General features: G+C 40.3%; 1 protein-coding gene across 4 annotated transcripts in view; it reads right to left on the bottom strand.

The window, feature by feature from the left end:
* Positions 1-19809, bottom strand: part of Arhgap15 (Rho GTPase activating protein 15) — a 597306-nt gene that overhangs the window by 243704 nt on the left and 333793 nt on the right. For all 4 annotated transcript variants that reach the window (XM_048426324.3, XM_085681198.2, XM_048426325.3 and 1 more), the window contains one exon: positions 3098-3220. In XM_048426324.3, coding sequence (XP_048282281.2) covers positions 3098-3220 — 123 coding nt within the window. The remainder of the gene's footprint in view (positions 1-3097; positions 3221-19809) is intronic.

Here is a 19809-nt window from a genome sequence, read left to right as displayed (position 1 = left end):
CACAATCAAACAAACCCCCAAATGGTAGCTATATTGAAAGTGTTTTCTAAATGAGTTAATGATTCCTGTCTCAAAGTAACAAAAGGGACTAGAATAAGAAGGAGTAATCATGAGGTTTCCAGAGAGCAAATACAACCCAGAACACTTAGGGAAAAATCAGAATGTAGTAAGACAACATTTCCAGCTGAGGTTTCCTTATGAATTTGGAAGGATAACCTGAGAGAAAAGCAGGGGGTAGAAGAACAGAACAGAAAGACAGGAGAGAAAGTAGTGGATGGCCCAAAAGCCAAGGTAGAAAGACAGAAATACAACAATAACAACAACAACCAAAACAAACCAAAACGAAACAAAAGAAAAAAACCTGAGAGGGATCTGCACAGAAAAATCACAATAAAAAATTCTGATGAATTTTAACTGGTGAAACAACCTTGGGAAGCAAGAACGTTAACATTATCCCTTGTGGAACCCATCAGCCCATGGAGTTTATTCAGAACTTTAAGAATAATAAAGCAACACACCACATCCTTAAAGATACAGAATATACTGACAAGCTAATCAACATCAAAGATGCAAAAGATATTGGCAAACTAGTCTGCACCCACACAACAATGACACAGATCAGGAGCTCGTCTCCTGGAGGCCTGTGAATAGAAACCAACATGGCGCCCCCTTAAGAGCCAAGTGGGAATGGAGCTAGAAACATTGCTTAATAGCACACATTCTGAGTTTCCTTCTGTCATCTTTGCTTCTTTAAATAGATTCATATCCTAATGATTAAATATAGAAGCGATATGGTATTAATTTCACTTGGGTTCTATACAAAGTAAAAAGAATAAAAACATTTTCTAAGACACAGCACTATTATTTTTATACCAGGAAGCTTTGGTTGTTCCTAAACAACAAAAGCCCAAACACCAAACCATTGTTACCTTTTCTAAAAGCTGCAAACTCAAATAATTCCTATGTATGAACATCAACGCTATTATTTGAAAGATTACAACAGAGGAACAAGGATAATACTAAAGAGCTATTAAATTCCCCAAATGAGTTGCAGTTATGAAGAAGCACACCCGCTACCCTAAAATGTACCTATTTGCCCACAATCCATATACGAAGTTGATTCAAACCGTGGGTCCAGTGAGCAGCTCACTGTAATAAACTCATATATCTGAAAAGGGATCCTTCCTCCCTTAGGCAATGCAAATCCATTTGGACAATTTCAGAGGTTATCTTGTCTCTTGCCATTTTATTATATTTGATACCATTGTATTTTTCTCAATAGCTATATTAAAAAAATTATAAAATCCCTCCCCATCAAGTGACTTTCTGGATCTAGATTTTAACCTCTGCAGTCACATCTTACCGGGGCTCCATGGCTCAAAAGCATAGGTTTTGCCTAAAGGGCTGTGACTACATGTGCTTTGCGGACAACACACCAAGTGTCTATAAGGTACTGGTTTCTGTCCTCTCAGTGGGGTTCAGTGAGGACTGGCTAAGGCCAGAGCTCAGTCCCCTCTACTTTTGGAAACAAATACATTAGAGAGAAAACAATGTGAAGTATATAGAGCCTCAGCAAATCAACTCTGGGTCTGGAAGGTCATTTAAAGAATGTGATACAAATGCTCCATTTAGAAACAGCACCGATTTGTTTATAGAGATCTCTAGCACTCTTTCTAAATGCTCGTCCCTTAAAAGAGGTTTTCTTTCTCTTCTTTTTCTTCTTTTTCTGGTGAAATTGACAGTTTCACTATTCATCATTCATTTTTATGTAATTTTTCTTAACTGATTAACATTTTGATTTTACTTTCTCCCCTGACTCTGTCTTAACTATGAAAATTGTGCTGAAGTGTTGAATTTGACTAGCCAGATGCTTTTAAAAATTGGTTTAATGCCATTTATCTTGCTGGAAAAAAAAATCTCAGTGAAAGCCTTGAGAAAAGTTCATAGATAAAATTGAAACAAGCCAGGAAGTGACTACATTTGCATAACTTGATCTGTATTTGGAAAAAAAAAAGATGCCACTGAAGACAACAATGGAAGCTTATCAAATCAGAATTACACATAGATTTTCCATAGCTCTGCTAATGAATACTGACTCATCGGTGAGCTATGGCGAAACCTCAATGGAGCTCTAGTTAGGAAAGCAGGCAGTCATCAGTCAAAGTGCATTAGCATTGGCTCTGAGGCTGCTTTCTCAGGCCATCCTAGAGGGTGCTGGTGAGGACAGTTCGCTCACCTGATTGGAGCCAGATCCTACCACTGAATCAAGAAGCTGTTCATTTTACTGCAGTCACACACACACACACACACACACACACACACACACACACTTGAGCTTTAGGGAAAGTTGGCATGGTGTGAGTTGCTAATGAATTGTCTCTATCTCTTAAGTAGATGGATAACTTAAACCTGAATCTTTCTAAAATTGGGCCATCTAAAGGATGAACCCAAGGGTAGAAATGACTGTCGGTGACTGGGGTGAGGTTGACTTGGCAGTGTGTCGAATGCCCTCCCCAGGTGTGTGCAACACAAGGGGAAGCTGAGGTTCAGGAAAATCACTTCACATTGTCAACAGAGTTAACTGGTAGATCCAGAGCCTGAATTCCGATTATTGTCATGCACGGAACTGTCTTTCCAGTCTCATGGCTAGCATAGTTGAGGATTTTTTTCTTTCTACCTGAGATATATTTGCAGAGGGAATCTCCTTATTTTGCTTCACGCTAAACTGTCATCCTCTCGGCTTCTCTGGCTTTCTTCCTAGCACTCTCTAAGACTCTGGTTTCAGGGACCAGATACCACTATTGAAATCAGGATACATTTGACAGTTGAAAAAGGCTACTAATATTAAGGATGCTGGGAAAACAGAGGTAAACAGTACTGGCCCATGGGAAAACACACTGTCATTCTCGTGGACCATCTCCCAGGACAACACTTCTCTGCTCCTGGTACAGAGGCCAGGTCCTTCGAGGCCAATTCTGGCTATTTCTTTTCTCTATAATCTCATACCACCAACTTTATTTACTCAAGGGTCATTTTTCTGGACAACTGTATTTTCTTCCATTACAGAGCAAACCACGAAAACGACATCGTCCGGTACCTTTAATGATTCCCTTTTCTTGCAAAGTTTTCAGAGAAGGTCTTCGGGAGATGAACTTCTTCAGTCTGCTCTTCACACGGTTCTTATCACTTGTATCAGAAGCACTGTGATGCAGCCGGAACACTGAGGATTGAAAACAAAGCCAGGGTTTTGGTTTGTTTCTGCTCTTTTGCACATTTTTTGTTTATGATTATTACTCTGTGTAAAAATAAACGTGAGACAAGTTACAGGATGACTGCGTGGATAGCCACCAGGACCCGCCTGTCTAGCTAGGGCAGAGGAAGCATTGTGCTATTGTATCCAATGGGCAAAGAGAAGGCTAGCTAACTCATTTCTATTTCCATTCCCTTATGTTTAACATAGAAACTTTCTTCTAGATAATTCCAATTCCTTGCATCTAAAAACAAAGTTACAATCAGAAAAATAACCTACTGGAGGTGTGTGTTAGCTCTGCTAATTTCAATTAATATTGATTACATACTAGATCGACCTACATAAGGCATTGTTTTGAAAGGTTTCTATACGTAAATGATTTTGCTACTCTTCTTTTTTTATATTAACTCATGTGATTTCTTTTCCTGGGACACAGCCACTTCTTACTCAAATTTATAGAATTTGCCTCCGAATTTTCCACATTCCTCTAACTCCTCTGTGTAACATGAGGGGGCCTGTTTGTTGGAGTTTTTTTTTTTTTATCCTGTCCGGCCCCCCAGCTGTTTAGTCCCAGAGAAAAATAACATAAGAGATCTCTATAAGTTATAAAGCTGATTGGCCTTTTAGGTCAATCTATTTATTAGCTAACTCTCATATCTTGATTAACCCATTATTCTGATCTATTTTAGCCATGTGGCTCAGTACCTTTTTCAGTGGGGCAGCTTACATCCTGCTGCTTCAGTGGTCTGGGCAGAAGTGGGAGGAATCAACTTTCTCTTCCCCTTCCTCCTTCCTGCTCTCCTTACATCATTTCCACTTCCTGTCTGGTTTTCCCACCTACACCTCCTGTCTGGCCAATCAGCATTTATTTAAAACATGATTGACAGAATACAGACAATTCTCCCGCACCACCTCTGCCCTCAGATCTTCTTTCTGTTTTCAGGTGAGTGTGTGTCACACTCAGTCCTGAAGCAAAGTCTGCAGATCATCACCCTCGATACTGGGTTAGGGGAATTCAGTGACAAATATAACAAATGTAACAGACTCTGGGCTTTCGGAGAACCTATGCTGCAGCCATCCTCACAGGCTGTTATTATTAATTACTGATGGCAATTTGATATGTCTGTGAGATAAGATATATTCTATTTCTGTCTCTACTATTTTAACCCAATTATTGACAAAAAAAACCATGTAGTCTGTTTTTAAAATCTGCCTTGTTCAGATGGTGAGAAAAAAAAATCTGTAATCAGTCATGAAAGAGTATGTCTGCATCCTCCTTCCTCCAGCTTGAATCCCAGGCAGGAGCAAACATCAGTTGGCAAGGCTAGAAGTCAAGATGAAGCACCCAGCAGAAGCAGGTGGACATCCTGCCTACCTGGTAGCTGTGGAGAATGATGGGATTTTATTTTTAAATTAAGTTACAAAAATGGGTTGGGACCTGAGACGATGTGCTATATAGAACTAAGAACAACACTTGTAGAAAAGGAACATAATACATAATTTTACCTGAAAATAATGGTTTTCAGCTATATGTGTTTTAGACTAGATGAGTTTTGTGGTTGTAGCTATGGGAGACTTTTTACATAATCTCCGCAGGTGACCAGGAGCACCCCCTCATTAGACGTGACAATCAAAACCACATCTAGACATAGGCAAATGTACCTTGGAGGGAGGCACAATTGTCCCTGCTTAAGAATTATCACCTAAACGAATTGGGGCATTAATACGGCACACTTAAACCCTCCTTTCTTGGTGGTAGAAGGTTCATCAGCACACCCAGAAAACAGCTTACATTCTGGCCTAGGCATTGCAATGAGCCTCAGTGGTATATGCATAGGAATAGTTAATACCGTAGTTAATACTACAGTACTGGGAGAATGATAGAATATGACCACAATATTAACTACTATAAATAATTATATATATAGTATATATATTATACTATACTGTAATGAAAGGTTCCAGGTCCGCATTCCTGTGTGAGGCTAAAGAACACTTAGTGTCCTTTAAAGACATGTCTTGGAGAGATTTCATTCTATTTCACAGAACTGGTAATTGTATGGAACAACTAATTTAAGTTTTTTTCAGGTTGCCAAAGATTCTGTTTTCCACTTCTTTTCTTGCCTCAAACCCCTGCAATTTCCATGCCATGGTGTCAAAATCCGTAGGACAAGGCAGCATGGTTTTTGTCTGCCGTTACGGAGCTCATAAGCATTTGTGACTAGAAAGTACTTTGCAATTCTCTCTCTCTCTCTCTCTCTCTCTCTCTCTCTCTCTCTCTCTCTCTCTCTCCCCCCCTCTCTCATACACACACACACACACACACACACACACACACACACACACTCTACAAATGTTACATTATGAAAATAATTATGTAGTGAGTTATATCTTTCTGGAACCCCCTAGGTATTCCAGAGATAGTATTCTTAATTAGAGAGATATATATGTACATTATATTGTTTTCAATCCTACCATCTGGCTCCACATGTGAGAAATGTCTGTAAGGTGTATTGAATTGTAAGGGAAATGGAAAAAGGTTTCAAAATATTTTAATTTCTTTCCTTCTCACCCAGCCTTACAGCATCATGGGCAGGGTTACACAGTTTTGAACAGAGGCGGACTCTCCATAGGTGCTTATAATGATGGCCTCCCTGAGTGTCACTTTCCATTTCCCGAAGCCGTAAATAATCATCCTTAGACGAGTCAGATTGCAAGGCCTTTGCCATCAACGCTTTGTTCATTTCGTTCGAAGGGGAGTTATGAAGACGTTAAAGTCAGTAGAAGACTGTAATATACGGCATACTTTTTATTAAGCAAATAACTAGAAAGAAAGTGCTATAAATACAAAATAAAAATGTAAGAGACGCCTGGCTATGAAGACAGGTCCATCCCGGGGCCCTGCAAACGGCAGTAAAAGCCTTGGAATATTGTGGTTTACAAATCTGATGTTAACAGCCAAACTTATAAAACAGTTTATGCTTTTCTGTTGTCAAGGGAGAAGAACTTGCCAAATTGTTCATTTTAAGTAAATACAACATAAGCAATTAAGGAAAGCAAAGTTTAAACACATGCCTGTGATAATCAGGACAGCTCGCTTCTGATCTCTCTCCTGATCCCACAGAACAGTGTTCCTTGCATTTTCCCACAGCACCCGGTGACCCCACACATACTTTTAGAAACTTGTAATCACGCAGTGCAAATAAAAGGACACTTTACTGGAAAGTACACAGTGTGGTACAATAATCCATCATTTATGAAAAATAGAATTCAGCCTTTTCTTTTTCCTCAGAGATTTAACTACTTTTTGAGGGTGAAACTTCCTGCAGTTTGAAGATTTATGTTAAGCCAATGAGCAGTTTTTTTTCCCCATTCCCATTTAAACATTTTATTTGAAAAATGAAAAGGGCTGTAAGAGATATGGTTTGAATTCTAAAGCAGTTAATCTGATTTACAGAGGAGAACAGGAATGTCTCTTAATTCTATGTATTGTCACCTCCGTGTAAGTTAGCTTGGTATTCATACTTTCAGGAGTTTCTAGAAATAATGCACATATTTCCTTTATATTTTCCTCTTAGTTTTTCACTGATTGTAAAACTTTCTTTGAAGCTCACTAGCATATTTTTCAAAGACCAAGAATCTTTTTTTTTTAAAGTATACAATTTAAGTCTGAGCACGTAGAGGCAAATAGCACTACCTTTAGACAGGATTCTTAAACAGTTGAGAGATTTAATTGGTGCTAAGGCAGAGAGGTGCTAGGATCCTGCACTTTGGAAGGTATTAGGACAGCGAGCTTTCTCAGATGATCTTCAATTAATAGCATTATGTGTGACAGTAAGCATTCACTCAACATAAGTCTTCTACCCAGGCCAGTCTTTGGGGAGTTCCCTGGTACCTCTTGTGTATTTTTTTTTCCCACAGTAATGGAGGGAAGGGCCACACAGTGTGGATAACGGTCATCTACTACCATTCTATTAAGGGTATGGGAACCACAAAAGAAAACCCCAAATCTTCCAGAATCTAACAGTTTGGATAATATAATCCAGGATCGTGTATCTGCCAGAACTTTGCTTGCTTGGGACTTATTTTGAAATATTTCCTTTTCCTGCCAAACTGCTGTTCTCGCAGTATTCCCAAGTCACAATTACATGTTTTCATTGTTATTTTTTTATATTTGGAAATTCTAGGAGAGCTAAGGCTTCAGAAATGTCACTAAAAGAGAGCAAAGTTGCTGCTCCTCAGAAACACAGCACTGGGCGGCTTTCAGGGCTCCTTCTTTTCATTTTTCTAAAGGCATTTTGCGTGAATCAACCTCAGGTGAGGCTAGAGAGTCCCGTTAACAGCCAGGAGTCCCCAACAATTCAGCCTCCATTCAAGAGGACATCAGGGCAAAGCTGGCAGGAATGGCCAGTGCAATCAGTTTAGCACCCCATGGTGTCCGCAGCGAGAGATCCAGAAAGAAATGTCAAAATAAGGTCAAACCAAACTCGTCATCCTTTGAGGTTCTGAGGTACTTCACAAACCATCCCAAGGACAGTCCCGACAAGCGTGCTATTGTCTCGACTCAGGTTTTCCAATACAACTTTCTTGTATTTGGGGGTCATTCTGTATTGATACCTTCTTAACAGTACCTTACCCAAAATTGGTGGAAAAGATAAAGGACGTTCATTATGTTTCTTTTCTGCCTTTGTATGTTTCTTCCCAGGCCGTACACACTTGGGCTAATGATGGGATTGGGCTGGATAGGCTTTCCAGCATGATCCTTCCAGCAGGCAGGTTTAGACCGTGCAGGTTTTAAATGCTACTTCCTACACTAGAGGGACAAAAGGGAAGGTTTAGGTTTAATATACGGTGGGGTCATTTACTATCTCCTTCTTTTCCATATGTTCAGTATAAATAGAAGCCATAATTTCAGCTCTCAATATATAGTTTGAGAAGCTAAGTTATTGAAACTTTAAGTGACTCACTCAAAGTACAAATCATGATTAAGTCTGGAAATAATTAGCAGGGTTAATGCAGGAAATTTTAACAACAGCGCTTTGTTTAACCACTTCATTCCTACTTCGACACTGTAAAAATACAGAACAGACGATTTGATTCATAATGGAAGGGTTTGCATACATCATATGTTCAGCGGTCCATATTTATGCTCTGGACCCTTTTATGGAGAAGTGAGAATTCATATAGGGAAATTGTTTACTCTCCGAATAAATTTTCTAGCTAAATAGTCAAGTCTGAACCCATTTTTATAATCTCAGTGTTATTAAAGAGACGGGGACTACCATAATTCATCCCTATGTAAATTCCATGGCTACTTTCCCCAGTAATATGTGTATACATGTCTTCCTCCTCTAATGAGTTCACCGTCGGCGAATTACTCATGGTTGCAATATGCAACCTTTCTTTCACGACAGATTTATCAAGTTTCTTTTTATGATTGGGAGTTCAAAAAGATCTTTGCACCGCTGTTTGAATTTAGACTTCATTTTCAAAAGAATACAAGGGGAGAAGAGAAAGTAGACCTTAATAGCCTCCAACTATTGGACACGGAGAGAAACACAACGTGGTTTCACGTTGTGACCATCAGCAGGGTAAGCTATGGGGTCGGCTCATTAAAACATTCTTCTATTGACCAGCTATTTTATCTTGGTTCCTCATGAACTGACACAGTGCCAGTAAACTCTTCTGAGAGCCACTCACAACTTTGATAAATTTGTTAATAAAGTAAGTGGCTCCTGAGCGAAAGCAGTGGCTGGTTTTAAATTTTCAATTATGAGAGAGGAAGAGAGAGGCAGCGTGGGTCATCCATCCAGACAGAAGGTACGGTGCGGTAGGAACCTGTTCTCCTTGAGCAAAGGTAGGATATTAAAAGCAGGAATGGTACTGCCCTGATAGAAAGCAGGCACAGCCCAGCTAAACTAAAAGAGCCTGACAGAAATGTGAGTGTCAGTCTCCAAAGATGATGGACCACGGAGTTGTAATCATGGTAATTAATGGCCCAGCAGAGTTCTAGAAAATTCTCATCTGGACAGTTTGTGAAAAAGGAAGGAGCATTGCAGAATAATAATAATAATAAATACGTTAAACACTTTTGATTATTTCAAGGACAATCTGATCCAAACCCTAAAATCCACACTGTTGAATTGTGGTTATTGAAACTCTCTCTCAGTGTGCACACTCACAGTGAGAGCCACTAGAACATACTGTGAGTGTACATTAGCTTCCACACTCCGGGAAATGTGTAGAGATGCATTTCAACAGGTATGGAGCAGAGTGACAGAACTATATCATTTTTCCTTAACTTTCAGAATTCCTGGCCTTTTGGATGCTACAACATGTCTTTAGGAAAGAAGATGCTATTCTGCACCCAAAAATTGACAAGCTTGAAATTTGAGCCAAAATAGAAACACCAACACACATGCACCACCACCACAACCATGCTCATGTATGAAAAGTGTGGAGTGAGAAATGTCTTAAAAATTACAATAATATTTAGTTAGAAGAAACATTTTAAGTATGTATTTGAATTATAAAATAAAATACAGGGCTGATGTGTAGACTCTATGGGTAAAGGTCGTGCCAAGCAAGCATTAGGATCAGAGTCTTAATGTCCAGCACCACATGAAAAGCTGGACCTCATAGCACCGTAGCCCTGGGTGCCAGGGAAGATAAGTGAATTTGGAAGTCTATCCATCATCTAGTCTAAACCAACTGCTGAGCAGGAGGTCAAGTGAGAGACTTCACTTTAATATATAAAAATAAAAGGTAGAGAGTGACTGCTAACTCCACACACATGCACACATGTATATTAACAATCACCAAAGGCACAGCCAAAAGAAAATGAGAGCAATATATATAACATATAGAAATATGTATAAACATTGATAGAGACTGAATATCGATAGAAACTGTATGGATGTAGATAGAGATACAGATATGGGGGGATACCTGTGTTATAATAGGTATAGATGTATCTAGAGATATCGTAGATATAGGTATAGACATAGATTTAGGTCTGGATAAAGATGTAGATATAGATAAATTACTGAGTCATCTAAAACAGTCTTAGTTTCAATTTTGGTTAGCCACTCTGGTTATCCTAATATATTTGTTCCTAATAATGACCAGTGTTTTGGGAGTGTGTGTTATACACTAAGGAACTTTCTAAGCATGGTGTGTCTTATTTATTTACTATAATCTTTCAGTGTGGTAGATTCTATTGTGTTAACTGCCCATTCTTTATGTTAAAAATCTGACGTTCTGAGATCATGTAACAGGTGGGCAACAGAGCCAGAATACAGGGTTATTTGAGTTATAAGTCAATGTTCTGCCTTTCCATTTTCCAGCATGTTATCAATGTCTAATAACATAAAAAAATGTCACTCTCTGTCTTGCCTTTCTTCAGTACTTTCAATATAACATTTAGATCCTCTGCACTACAGGTACTGTGGACATTAGAACATGGTGGTGTGTATTATTGTAGGCCTGAGAGGAGTGGACTGCCTTAGGTGGCTGAGTAAATCAAGGGACAGCAAAGGAGCTGATGGACGTACCATCTTGGGACTGCCAATTTAATCACTGAAGAGGGCATCTGACACCGGGAGCTGTCTGCTGCCACAAGACAGCACAATCCCAGGAGATTCACTAGCCACTCTCAAAGTGACTGTATGACGCAAAACAACACTGAGTATCAAAGGAGAACTACAGTTAAAGATTGGGACTCCCGTAAGACAAAAGTAGCTAGCCACCTATCACAATTTCTCGGCTCTATTCCAAATGTCATGCATGGTTTTCCCAAGACTGACATACTTACATATCATGCCAACAGTGTCAGAGAACACATCCACCTTTGCAAGCTCCCTGCTCTTTTCTAATGTTTGCCAGGACATCTCATTTTTCTCTACGCCCAATCACAGTGATCAGTGACTTACGTCATTCAGGCTGCTTTGCAGGACGAGTATTTGACTTCAGTAATAGTATTTAATGGGAAAGCACAGAAGAGTTATAGTTTCCCCCCAGTGTTCATGTTCTTTCTTTAAACAACAACAACCAGCTGTACCCGTTTCTCTTTCCCATTCTTTCACTCTCTTATGAATGCTAACTATAATATTTCAACTTGTCACTTAACACGGCATCTTATTTAACCTATACAAGAGGTTTTATTTTGTATGTGTGTGTGTACATCTGTCTTTATTTGTTAAATGAGGGTAACAATATCCACACCAGAGACTGATGTGCTAGGAAAATGCCCTGATGTAGGCAAAGCATGCAGCAGAATGACAAGCGTATGCTAAGCATTCAGCCTACGCTAGCAATTGCTCCTACTCTTAAGGTGGTGGGAAGTGTCCTATACCACGACGGCTGTACCCATTCACAAGCAGCAAGAAGCAGAACAGGTGTAAAACTCCCACTCCCCATCCTGCAACGCAGCATCTCACATTTTCAACCTTTCCTGAGCGCTTGCTATCTATCTGCTATCATTAGAGCTTACTCTTGGCTGCTGCATGTTTATGCACACATTTATTTATATATATATATGCACATGTACATAAGTGTTTATCTGTGTGCATTTCAATGAACCGTTCTTCGCTTCCCAATTAAAGAAAAATCTGGAAAATAATCCCCAGAGTTACCTGCGATTAGTATCTGCCAGGTAGACTGTATTTCAAGACTTTGAGCGCATGTGAAAACGATCGGGCTGCGAAGCGCTATCTGTTAAAGACTTTCTGAACTGTGACAGTGGGTATTGACAGTGCTTGTCAGACTAAACCACTATTGATTGGCTCACATCATGTGTATAGCAAAACCAATTTCTTTCAAGTGCTTCTTTCTAACCAAAATACATTATTGCAGCCTTCCTCTCTGTTTATTATAACACCCAAGCTCATAGTGTGTAGCACATCCAGCTCAAGGGTTTCCCGACGAGCGAGGCAGCAGACACAGCACAGAGAAGCGAAGGCACTTAGCAATCCAAATACTCAGGCGCTGCAAGTTGCTATTCGTTTTCGAAAATATTGATTCCTTGCCGTCTTTGTTTTCATTTTACAGTCCTCGTGAACAGGGAACAATCAGGGACTCACAGTGCTTTGCTGTTATTTACTGCCCTGTGGCTCTCATGGCTTCTCCTCCTGAAAGAAACTATTCCGAGCATTGTGTATAATGTTAAAGTTGTGGGAAAAAACGTGTTTATGTTTGGGTCAGTGCTCCCATGCTGATAAACACACATAACCCTAAACACTCAAGAGCGGGTTTGCAGAGGACACACACACACACACACACACACACACATGGGGCGGAGGATGTGTCTTTTCCCCAACTTTAGGGCATTTTCTTGGGTAAGTGACTTAGGCCAACTTTGAACATGAGCTGCATATGGTACAGCTTTGCTGTGAATTTGCATTTGCATTGTGTCTCTCCTCCCTCGGGGAGAACATGTCTTGTAGCAACAATATTGTTTTGGAGCAAAAAGCAGTTCTCACAATACCCCTGTAAATGGGAAGAATTCCATCTTTTTTTTTTTTTTTTTGCTAGAGAATATAATCATTAAACAAAATTCCTCAAATGGCATATCCACAATCAGGGTCTGATGACACCTTGTCTTCCTGAAGTATACAAACACTTTTCAACCCGTTTTACCAGGTAAACAATGCCTGATCAGCCATTCCTAAGTTCCTGGGGGTAATTCTCAGAGTATTATCAAAATTGCCATCCCTCTCTGACCTACCCTGATGACGACAACAGCATAGACTTCCACTAACCCGCAAATGCCTTAATGTGCACGGCTGCAGTGCCTTCCTCCCAGCCTAAACGTACCTAGAAATTATAGAAAACAAACCAACAAATTCTACTTGAAAATGCATCGTTGTCTTTCAAAGTCCATTCTTGGAAAGGCACGGGGGTTCCTGCTCAGCTGCACATTCTGGACAGGCTGAGATAAGGATTCTTTATATCTTGCCTGCAGTTCCAGACCATGATGCAGGGCAGTGGCCGCTCTGCCCTGCCTCCTTCGCCTTTCTTGGTGGCCTTCTCACCCCCACATTCCCCAGCGCTGAGACCCACGCCTGGCCTGGGCTTGCGCTCTTGGCTGGCTCTGCAGTTTCTGCAGGCCTTGCTCTGGCCTGTGCAGTGGCTACGAGTGTGGCAACTTCCCTTGTCTGCTAGGGGATATCAGGAATCTGAAAATGCCAGGCCAGAGACAGTCTTTCAAAAAGTAGCGTTTTGGGGGGACAGAACCCTCTATTATTCGAAGAATTATTTTGACATAAGCTTCAAGCTATTTGCTCCAAAATGTGCGGGCAAAGCACGGCTGCCCACCCCCCCACAGGAAGTGTATTGAAAATGCGAAGGGTGCGCCGAGCATATTTGAGGACACAGTGTGTAGTCTACGGCTAAGCGATCAGGGATAGCGGCGTGGTTTGTCCTCACAAATGCTGACAGACAGCTGCAGTTTGCAGCTGGCAGGGAGCTTATGCTCGCTAAACAAAGATCTAGCTGGAGCCCGGTGAATACTTGGCTGTAGCGCAGCGATCATAATTCATAACATACATTTCTAAAGGAGAATTCAAACCCTAAGAAAAAGCCCAGAAAGAGTCCTGTCATTTTGTCGCTTGCTGTGGTCCGGATGTAGGTTGCTTGTTGGCTATTTTGAAACCCCTCAGGGTCCTATATAGAGAGCCCGGTTACCAGGCCTGTCATAAGCCAAACTTCTCTGCTTTCCTACTACACTTTCAGATTCGCCAAACCGAAGTGTTATCCCAAATTGTCTGTTCATTTTCCAAAATGAGTCAATTGTAATAAAATTTTCAAACTGTTTATCCCTCCCTCCTTTTTTCTTTTTTCCTTTCTTTCTTTCTTTCTTTCTTTCTTTCTTTCCTTCCTTCCTTCCTTCCTTCCTTCCTTCCTTCCTTCCTTCCTTCCTTCCTTCCTTCCTTCTTTCTTTCTTTCTTTCTCTTTCTTTCTTTCTTTCTTCCTTTCACTTTTGAAAACATCAGAATCCCCCATTTTTTGGGCACAGTTCAGTCTAGCTTCTCAGAAACATGAAATGCTAAATTTGGGAAAGAAAAAACTGAAGAGAACAAAGTGTAAGTGTCCCCAGTTTTTGAGATGAGGAAAGACAGTCAGTTGTGAAGTCACTTGCCCAAGGCAGCATAGGAAGAAACAGAGCAAAGCTGGAATCCAAGTCTCTTAAACATCATTTCTGGTTTCTTTGTCAGCGCCTCCTTCTGCCTCTTTAATCCCAGATTGACTTTATTAGAAAAATTGTTCTTAAATCCTGAAGAATGTTCTAGGGAGTCTTTTCTGCTGCTTGAGGCGCCCACTGCTGGCCCAATGCTTCCAGTGACTAGGATTTCAGTCTAAATGCAATAATTCCCATCAATTGTTTTATTCTATGTCTTCACAATTGGAGAGTTTTGAATATAATATGGAAATATATTTAAATTTATATGCATAATTATGCATAATAATATGAAAAATACATGCCCAGGGGGGGAAATTACAGTAGCCTTCCTTTGACACGCAACAATGCTAAGTGTTTGGCTGTGATTCTTCCCTCCAACTTTTGGTAACCTAAAATCTGCAATAGATTATTCTTATTATTTGGGGTTTTCAGCCTTCCCTTTCCCTGGGGGACAGAGAGCTGTGTTGCCGAATGCCAGGACACCCCTCCAGATGCAGATGTCACTGAGAAGGGCCCTGCTGGATATCCTTTCCATGTGTTTCTGCCTAAGCTGGGAGGGAACAGAGAGGATTGAGCTGCGGATGGGAAAATGTGCCGTGCCAAGTTCCAACCCCTCTGAAATTCCAGCTTTTGGATTTGAACAGGCTGCGATCTTGGTCCGTTGCAAGCTTGTTCACTCTTGACACAATGAAAGTTATGGTCTTGAGGAAAAAAAAAAACAACTGAATTTGGGTTTTAAGACCACCATAAGCTTCTTGAGACATTAAGTACCTTTTACACAAAATAGCAGCGATGGCTTAAGACTGGAGGAATTGGAAATGCACGGATTGAATGACCTTTAAAATACACATAGGTTTAGAACTGAAAGAAAAATGCACTTAGCAAGAAAGTATTTTGACTTATTTCTAAAATATGGATGGAAACATTAGGCAAAGTCAAAATGAGGCCGCAGCACATTCTCATTGTGACTTAAAGATCTACTTTAAATAACACAACAGCTGCAGCCATCAGCGTTGATTCCAAACACGAACCTTATGAATGGTGAGAAAGACCGGGCGAGGCTCGGGCAATAGCAAGAACTACTGTTATTGTTAGCCCTTAATCCCTTAAACTCCCAAAGTAGAAACAGGAGTGCAAGAGATATATTCTGGCAGGGTCGGACTCCCACCCCAGCTTTGTGAACCAGTAAGAAACATCCACCAGGAAATGTCTCTCCAAATTACCAACAGCAAACAAGTTTAGCTGTTCGCACTCCGTGGCACAGATGGAAAAACAAAATGTCACCTGTGGAATAAAGCAGTCCCATCCCCACAAACAGGTGCGGGCTTACAGGACCGCACCAAGGAGAGCAGGGGGGACAAGGCCAGGAATTGTGGGTGTCCCTTGCAAAGGAGAATTGAAGTTAATTGCCGTATAGTGAGGAAATGGTCAATTGAGGATTGTTCTAAGTCACCTGGCAGTTTGGCAGAAATATTTCTCTTGCCAGTGTTGTGGTTACGTAAAATAAACTGCCACCGGAGTTTCCTTGTGGGGCAGTTTAAAGTTTAATGGTACTCCCTGCGTTAACATCAAGCCTGGAACGTAGTTCAGGGTTAATGAAAAAAAAAAAAAGTCTGAGTATCTACCAGTATCTGGGCTTGATACTGTGTGGGAGAGTACACAGGTTTTTGTGCTGAGATCTGACATGGAATTCCATTCCTGCTACCAGGACAGTGCAGGGCTCAGTGCCTCTGGATTCTGATTTTTTTTTATCAACATAATGGAGAGAAAGAGAACTTGAGCTATGTTGTAATCACTGAACATTCTATCACCTACAATCACACTACTTTGTATGGTATGCACAAGGAGAACAATGTCTCAGTCCCATTCCTTCCTTCTTCATCATCATCACCTTTAGTAGCATACAGTTTGCCATAGAAGCTATATCATAAGATGTAAATAGGACTGGTCCTCGGGGTTTGGAGATGATAACTAAATATTATCCTATCACAGTTTTTAAGCCGAAGGAGGACATAGAAAATTTCAGAACCTCAGGATCAATGCATAGAAATTTAATTAAGCACATCACTAATAAATAATAGTAAAGGTCAATGTCTATATTATATAAAGAGTGTTCTAGGGATTGCTTTTTGAAACATGGTACATCTTTAATATTTTGCATATCTAAGTCTCTAGTTGATAAATGAGAATTTATTGCAATTTTGGTAGAGAACTAGTGTACTGCTGAAGTGAGTGCCCTAGGTAGATGCATGGCATGCACTACCACTTCTATTATTACTTCTGCTAATAATATTTAAGCACATACAATTTTTAAAGTTCATTCTGTTCAATAAATCGTATGTCTAACCAGTCAGAAATGATAGGCTATCTGCTCTGATAAATATGGCAGCAATGTGACCTCACACAGTGATAGACAGTATTGACATTATATTCAAGGTATTTCCATGTCCTATAGTTGAATTAGTCCACAAAACACATATGCTTTTAGTGTAGGAGGTCCTTCTGTTTGTGTATTGCTTTCATTGGTTAATTAATAAAGAAACTGCTTGGTCTGATAGGGCAGAACTTAAATAGGCAGAGAAGACAGAACTGAATTCTGGGAGAAAGAAAGGAGAATGAGAGAGAGCCGTCATTGAGATGCCAGGTCAGGCATGCTAAATCTTTCTTGGGAAGCTACAACCTCGTGGTGAACACAGATTTAATAGAAATGGGTTAAATCAAGATGTAGAGTTAGCCAATAGGAGGCTAGAGCTAATGGTCAAGCAGTGTTTTAATTAATACAGTTTCTGTGTGATTATTTTGGGTTTAAGCTAGCCAGGCGGCCGGAATAAAGGGACCCCTGTGCTCCCTGTAACACATGTTAGTTATGGCAACTAAAATACATTTTATATATTGAAATGTTTTGTGAAAGACTCTTAGGTCTCAGTGGATAAAATGTTTGCCACACACATGTGAGAACAGGAGTTTGGAACTCCGGGGGCAACATATTCAATAGTACACATCTGTAATACTAGCATGCTTCCAGAAAAAGGGGAGGCAGAGTGGAAGAATTGCCAGGAATTATGAGACAGCTAGCCTGGAGTAAACAATGGTGATTCCCAAGAGACCCCGCCTCAAATGAGGGTGAGAGCAAGAACTGACACTGGAGGTTGTCCTCTGACCACGACACCAGCCCTATAATACGAATGTGCCACAGACACATACATGTAAACACACATAGACACATGAACACAAACACATATACCCATAACACATACATTTAAAAGAAAATTGAGGTTAGAGAAATGACTTGGAGGTCCAGAGAGAAGGCTGCTGCTGCAGGGGACTGGAGTTTGGTTTCTAGGCACTAAGAAAGTGGCCCACAACCACTGGCAACTACAGCTTCAGAGGGGCCAATGATATATTCTAGTCTCAGCATGCATTCCCGCATGTGGGTGCACACACACACACACACACACACACACACACACATTCATATATAATGAAATAAAATAATTCTTCTCATCATTTTAAAAATTTTTACCTAAAAGTGTTTTTTTTTTTTCATTTTACATACCGATCATGGTTCCCTCTCCCCTCCCCTCCTTTCACTCCCCCACCATCTTCCTCCCACCCAACACTTTGAAGAGTATAGGTATTAGCTCTTCTTGGAAGTTCTGGTAGAATTCTGCACTGAAATCACTTGGCCTGGGCTTTCTTTTGGTTGGGAGGTTTTGATGACAGTTTCTATTCCTTTGCAGTTTGTAGGTCTATTTAAACTGCTCACCTGGTCTTTATTTAACTGGATGGAAATGTGTAGAAGAATGAAAATTGATCCGTATCTATCCCCATGCATAAAACTCAAGTCCATATGGATTAAAGACCTCAATATAAATCCAACCACACTGAACCTGATAGGAGAGAAAGTGGGAAGTATTCATCAATGCATGGGCACAAGAGGCCACTTCCTAAATATTACCCCAGTAGTACAGATACTGAGAGCAACAACAAATAAATGGGACCTCCTGAAACTGAGAAGCTTCTGTAAAACAAACGACACAGTCAATAAGTCAATAAGACAAAAAGGCAACCTACTGAATGAGAAAAGATCTTCACCAACCCCATATCAGACAAAGGACTGATCTCCAAAATATATAAAGAACTCAAGAAATTAGACATCAAAAATTCTAAATAACCCAATTAAAAAATGGGGTATATAACTAAACAGAGAATTCTCAACACAAGAATCACAAATGACCAAAACATACTTAAAGAAATGTTCAACATTCTTAGCCATCAGGGAAATGCAAATCAAAACAACTATGAGATATCATCTTACACCTGTCAGAATACCTAAGATAAAAAAACACCTAAGATAGCCTATTCTGGAGAGGATGTGGAGTAAGGGAAACACTCATCCATTGCTGGTGGGAATGCAAACTTTTACAACCACTTTGGATATCAGTATGGCAGTTTCTCAGAAAATTGGGAATCAACCTACCTCAAGATCCAGCAATATCACTCTTAGGCATACACCCAAAAGATGATCAATCATACTACAAACACATTTGCTCAACTATGTTAATAGCAGCATTGTTTGTAATAGCCAGAACCTGTAAACAACCTAGGTGCCCCTCAACCAAAGAAAGGACAAAGAAAATATGGCATATTTACACATTAGAGTACTACTCAGCTGTAAAAAAAAATCAACCCCCCCCCCTCAAAACAAAAAACAATGATATCTTGATTTTTACATGCAAATGGATGGAATTAGAAAACACTATCCCGAGTGAGGTAACTCAGACCCAAAAAGATGAATATGGTATGTACTCACTCATAAGTGGATACTAGCTATAAACAAAGGATATTGAGCCTATAGTTCATGATTCTAGAGAAGCTAAGTAATAAGGTGAACCCTAAGAAAAACATATATAGATCCACTTGGAAAGTTGAAACAGACATGGTTGCCTGAAAAAGTTGGGAGCATGGGGGTTGGGGGAGAAGGGAGGGTGGAAGGAGAAGAGGAGAGAAGAAGGGGAGGAGTGAGGAGAGCTTGAGGGAATGGAATAGTTGAGGAGGAAGGACGGAGATAAGAGCAAGGAAAGAGACATTTCGATTGAGGGAGCCATTATAGGGCTAGCAAGAAACCTGGCTCTATAGAAATTCCCAGGAATCCACAAGGATGACCCCAGCTAAGATCCTAAGCAATAGAGGAGAGAGGGTCCAATCTTGACTTGCCCTGTAGTCAGCCTGATGAATATCTTAAATATCACCATAGAACCTTCATGCAGCAAGTGATGGAAACAGAGGCAGAGACCTGCATCGGAACACTGGACTGAGCTCCCAAAGTCCAGTTGGAGAGTGGGAGGAGTGAGAATATGAGCAAAGAGGTCAAGACCAT

The sequence above is a fragment of the Myodes glareolus genome, chromosome 21 (assembly GCF_982192425.1).
Source record: "Myodes glareolus chromosome 21, mMyoGla1.1, whole genome shotgun sequence".
NCBI lineage: Eukaryota > Metazoa > Chordata > Mammalia > Rodentia > Cricetidae > Myodes > Myodes glareolus.
Note: the sequence above shows the minus strand (reverse complement) of the source record. Positions and strands in the feature narration are given on the sequence as shown.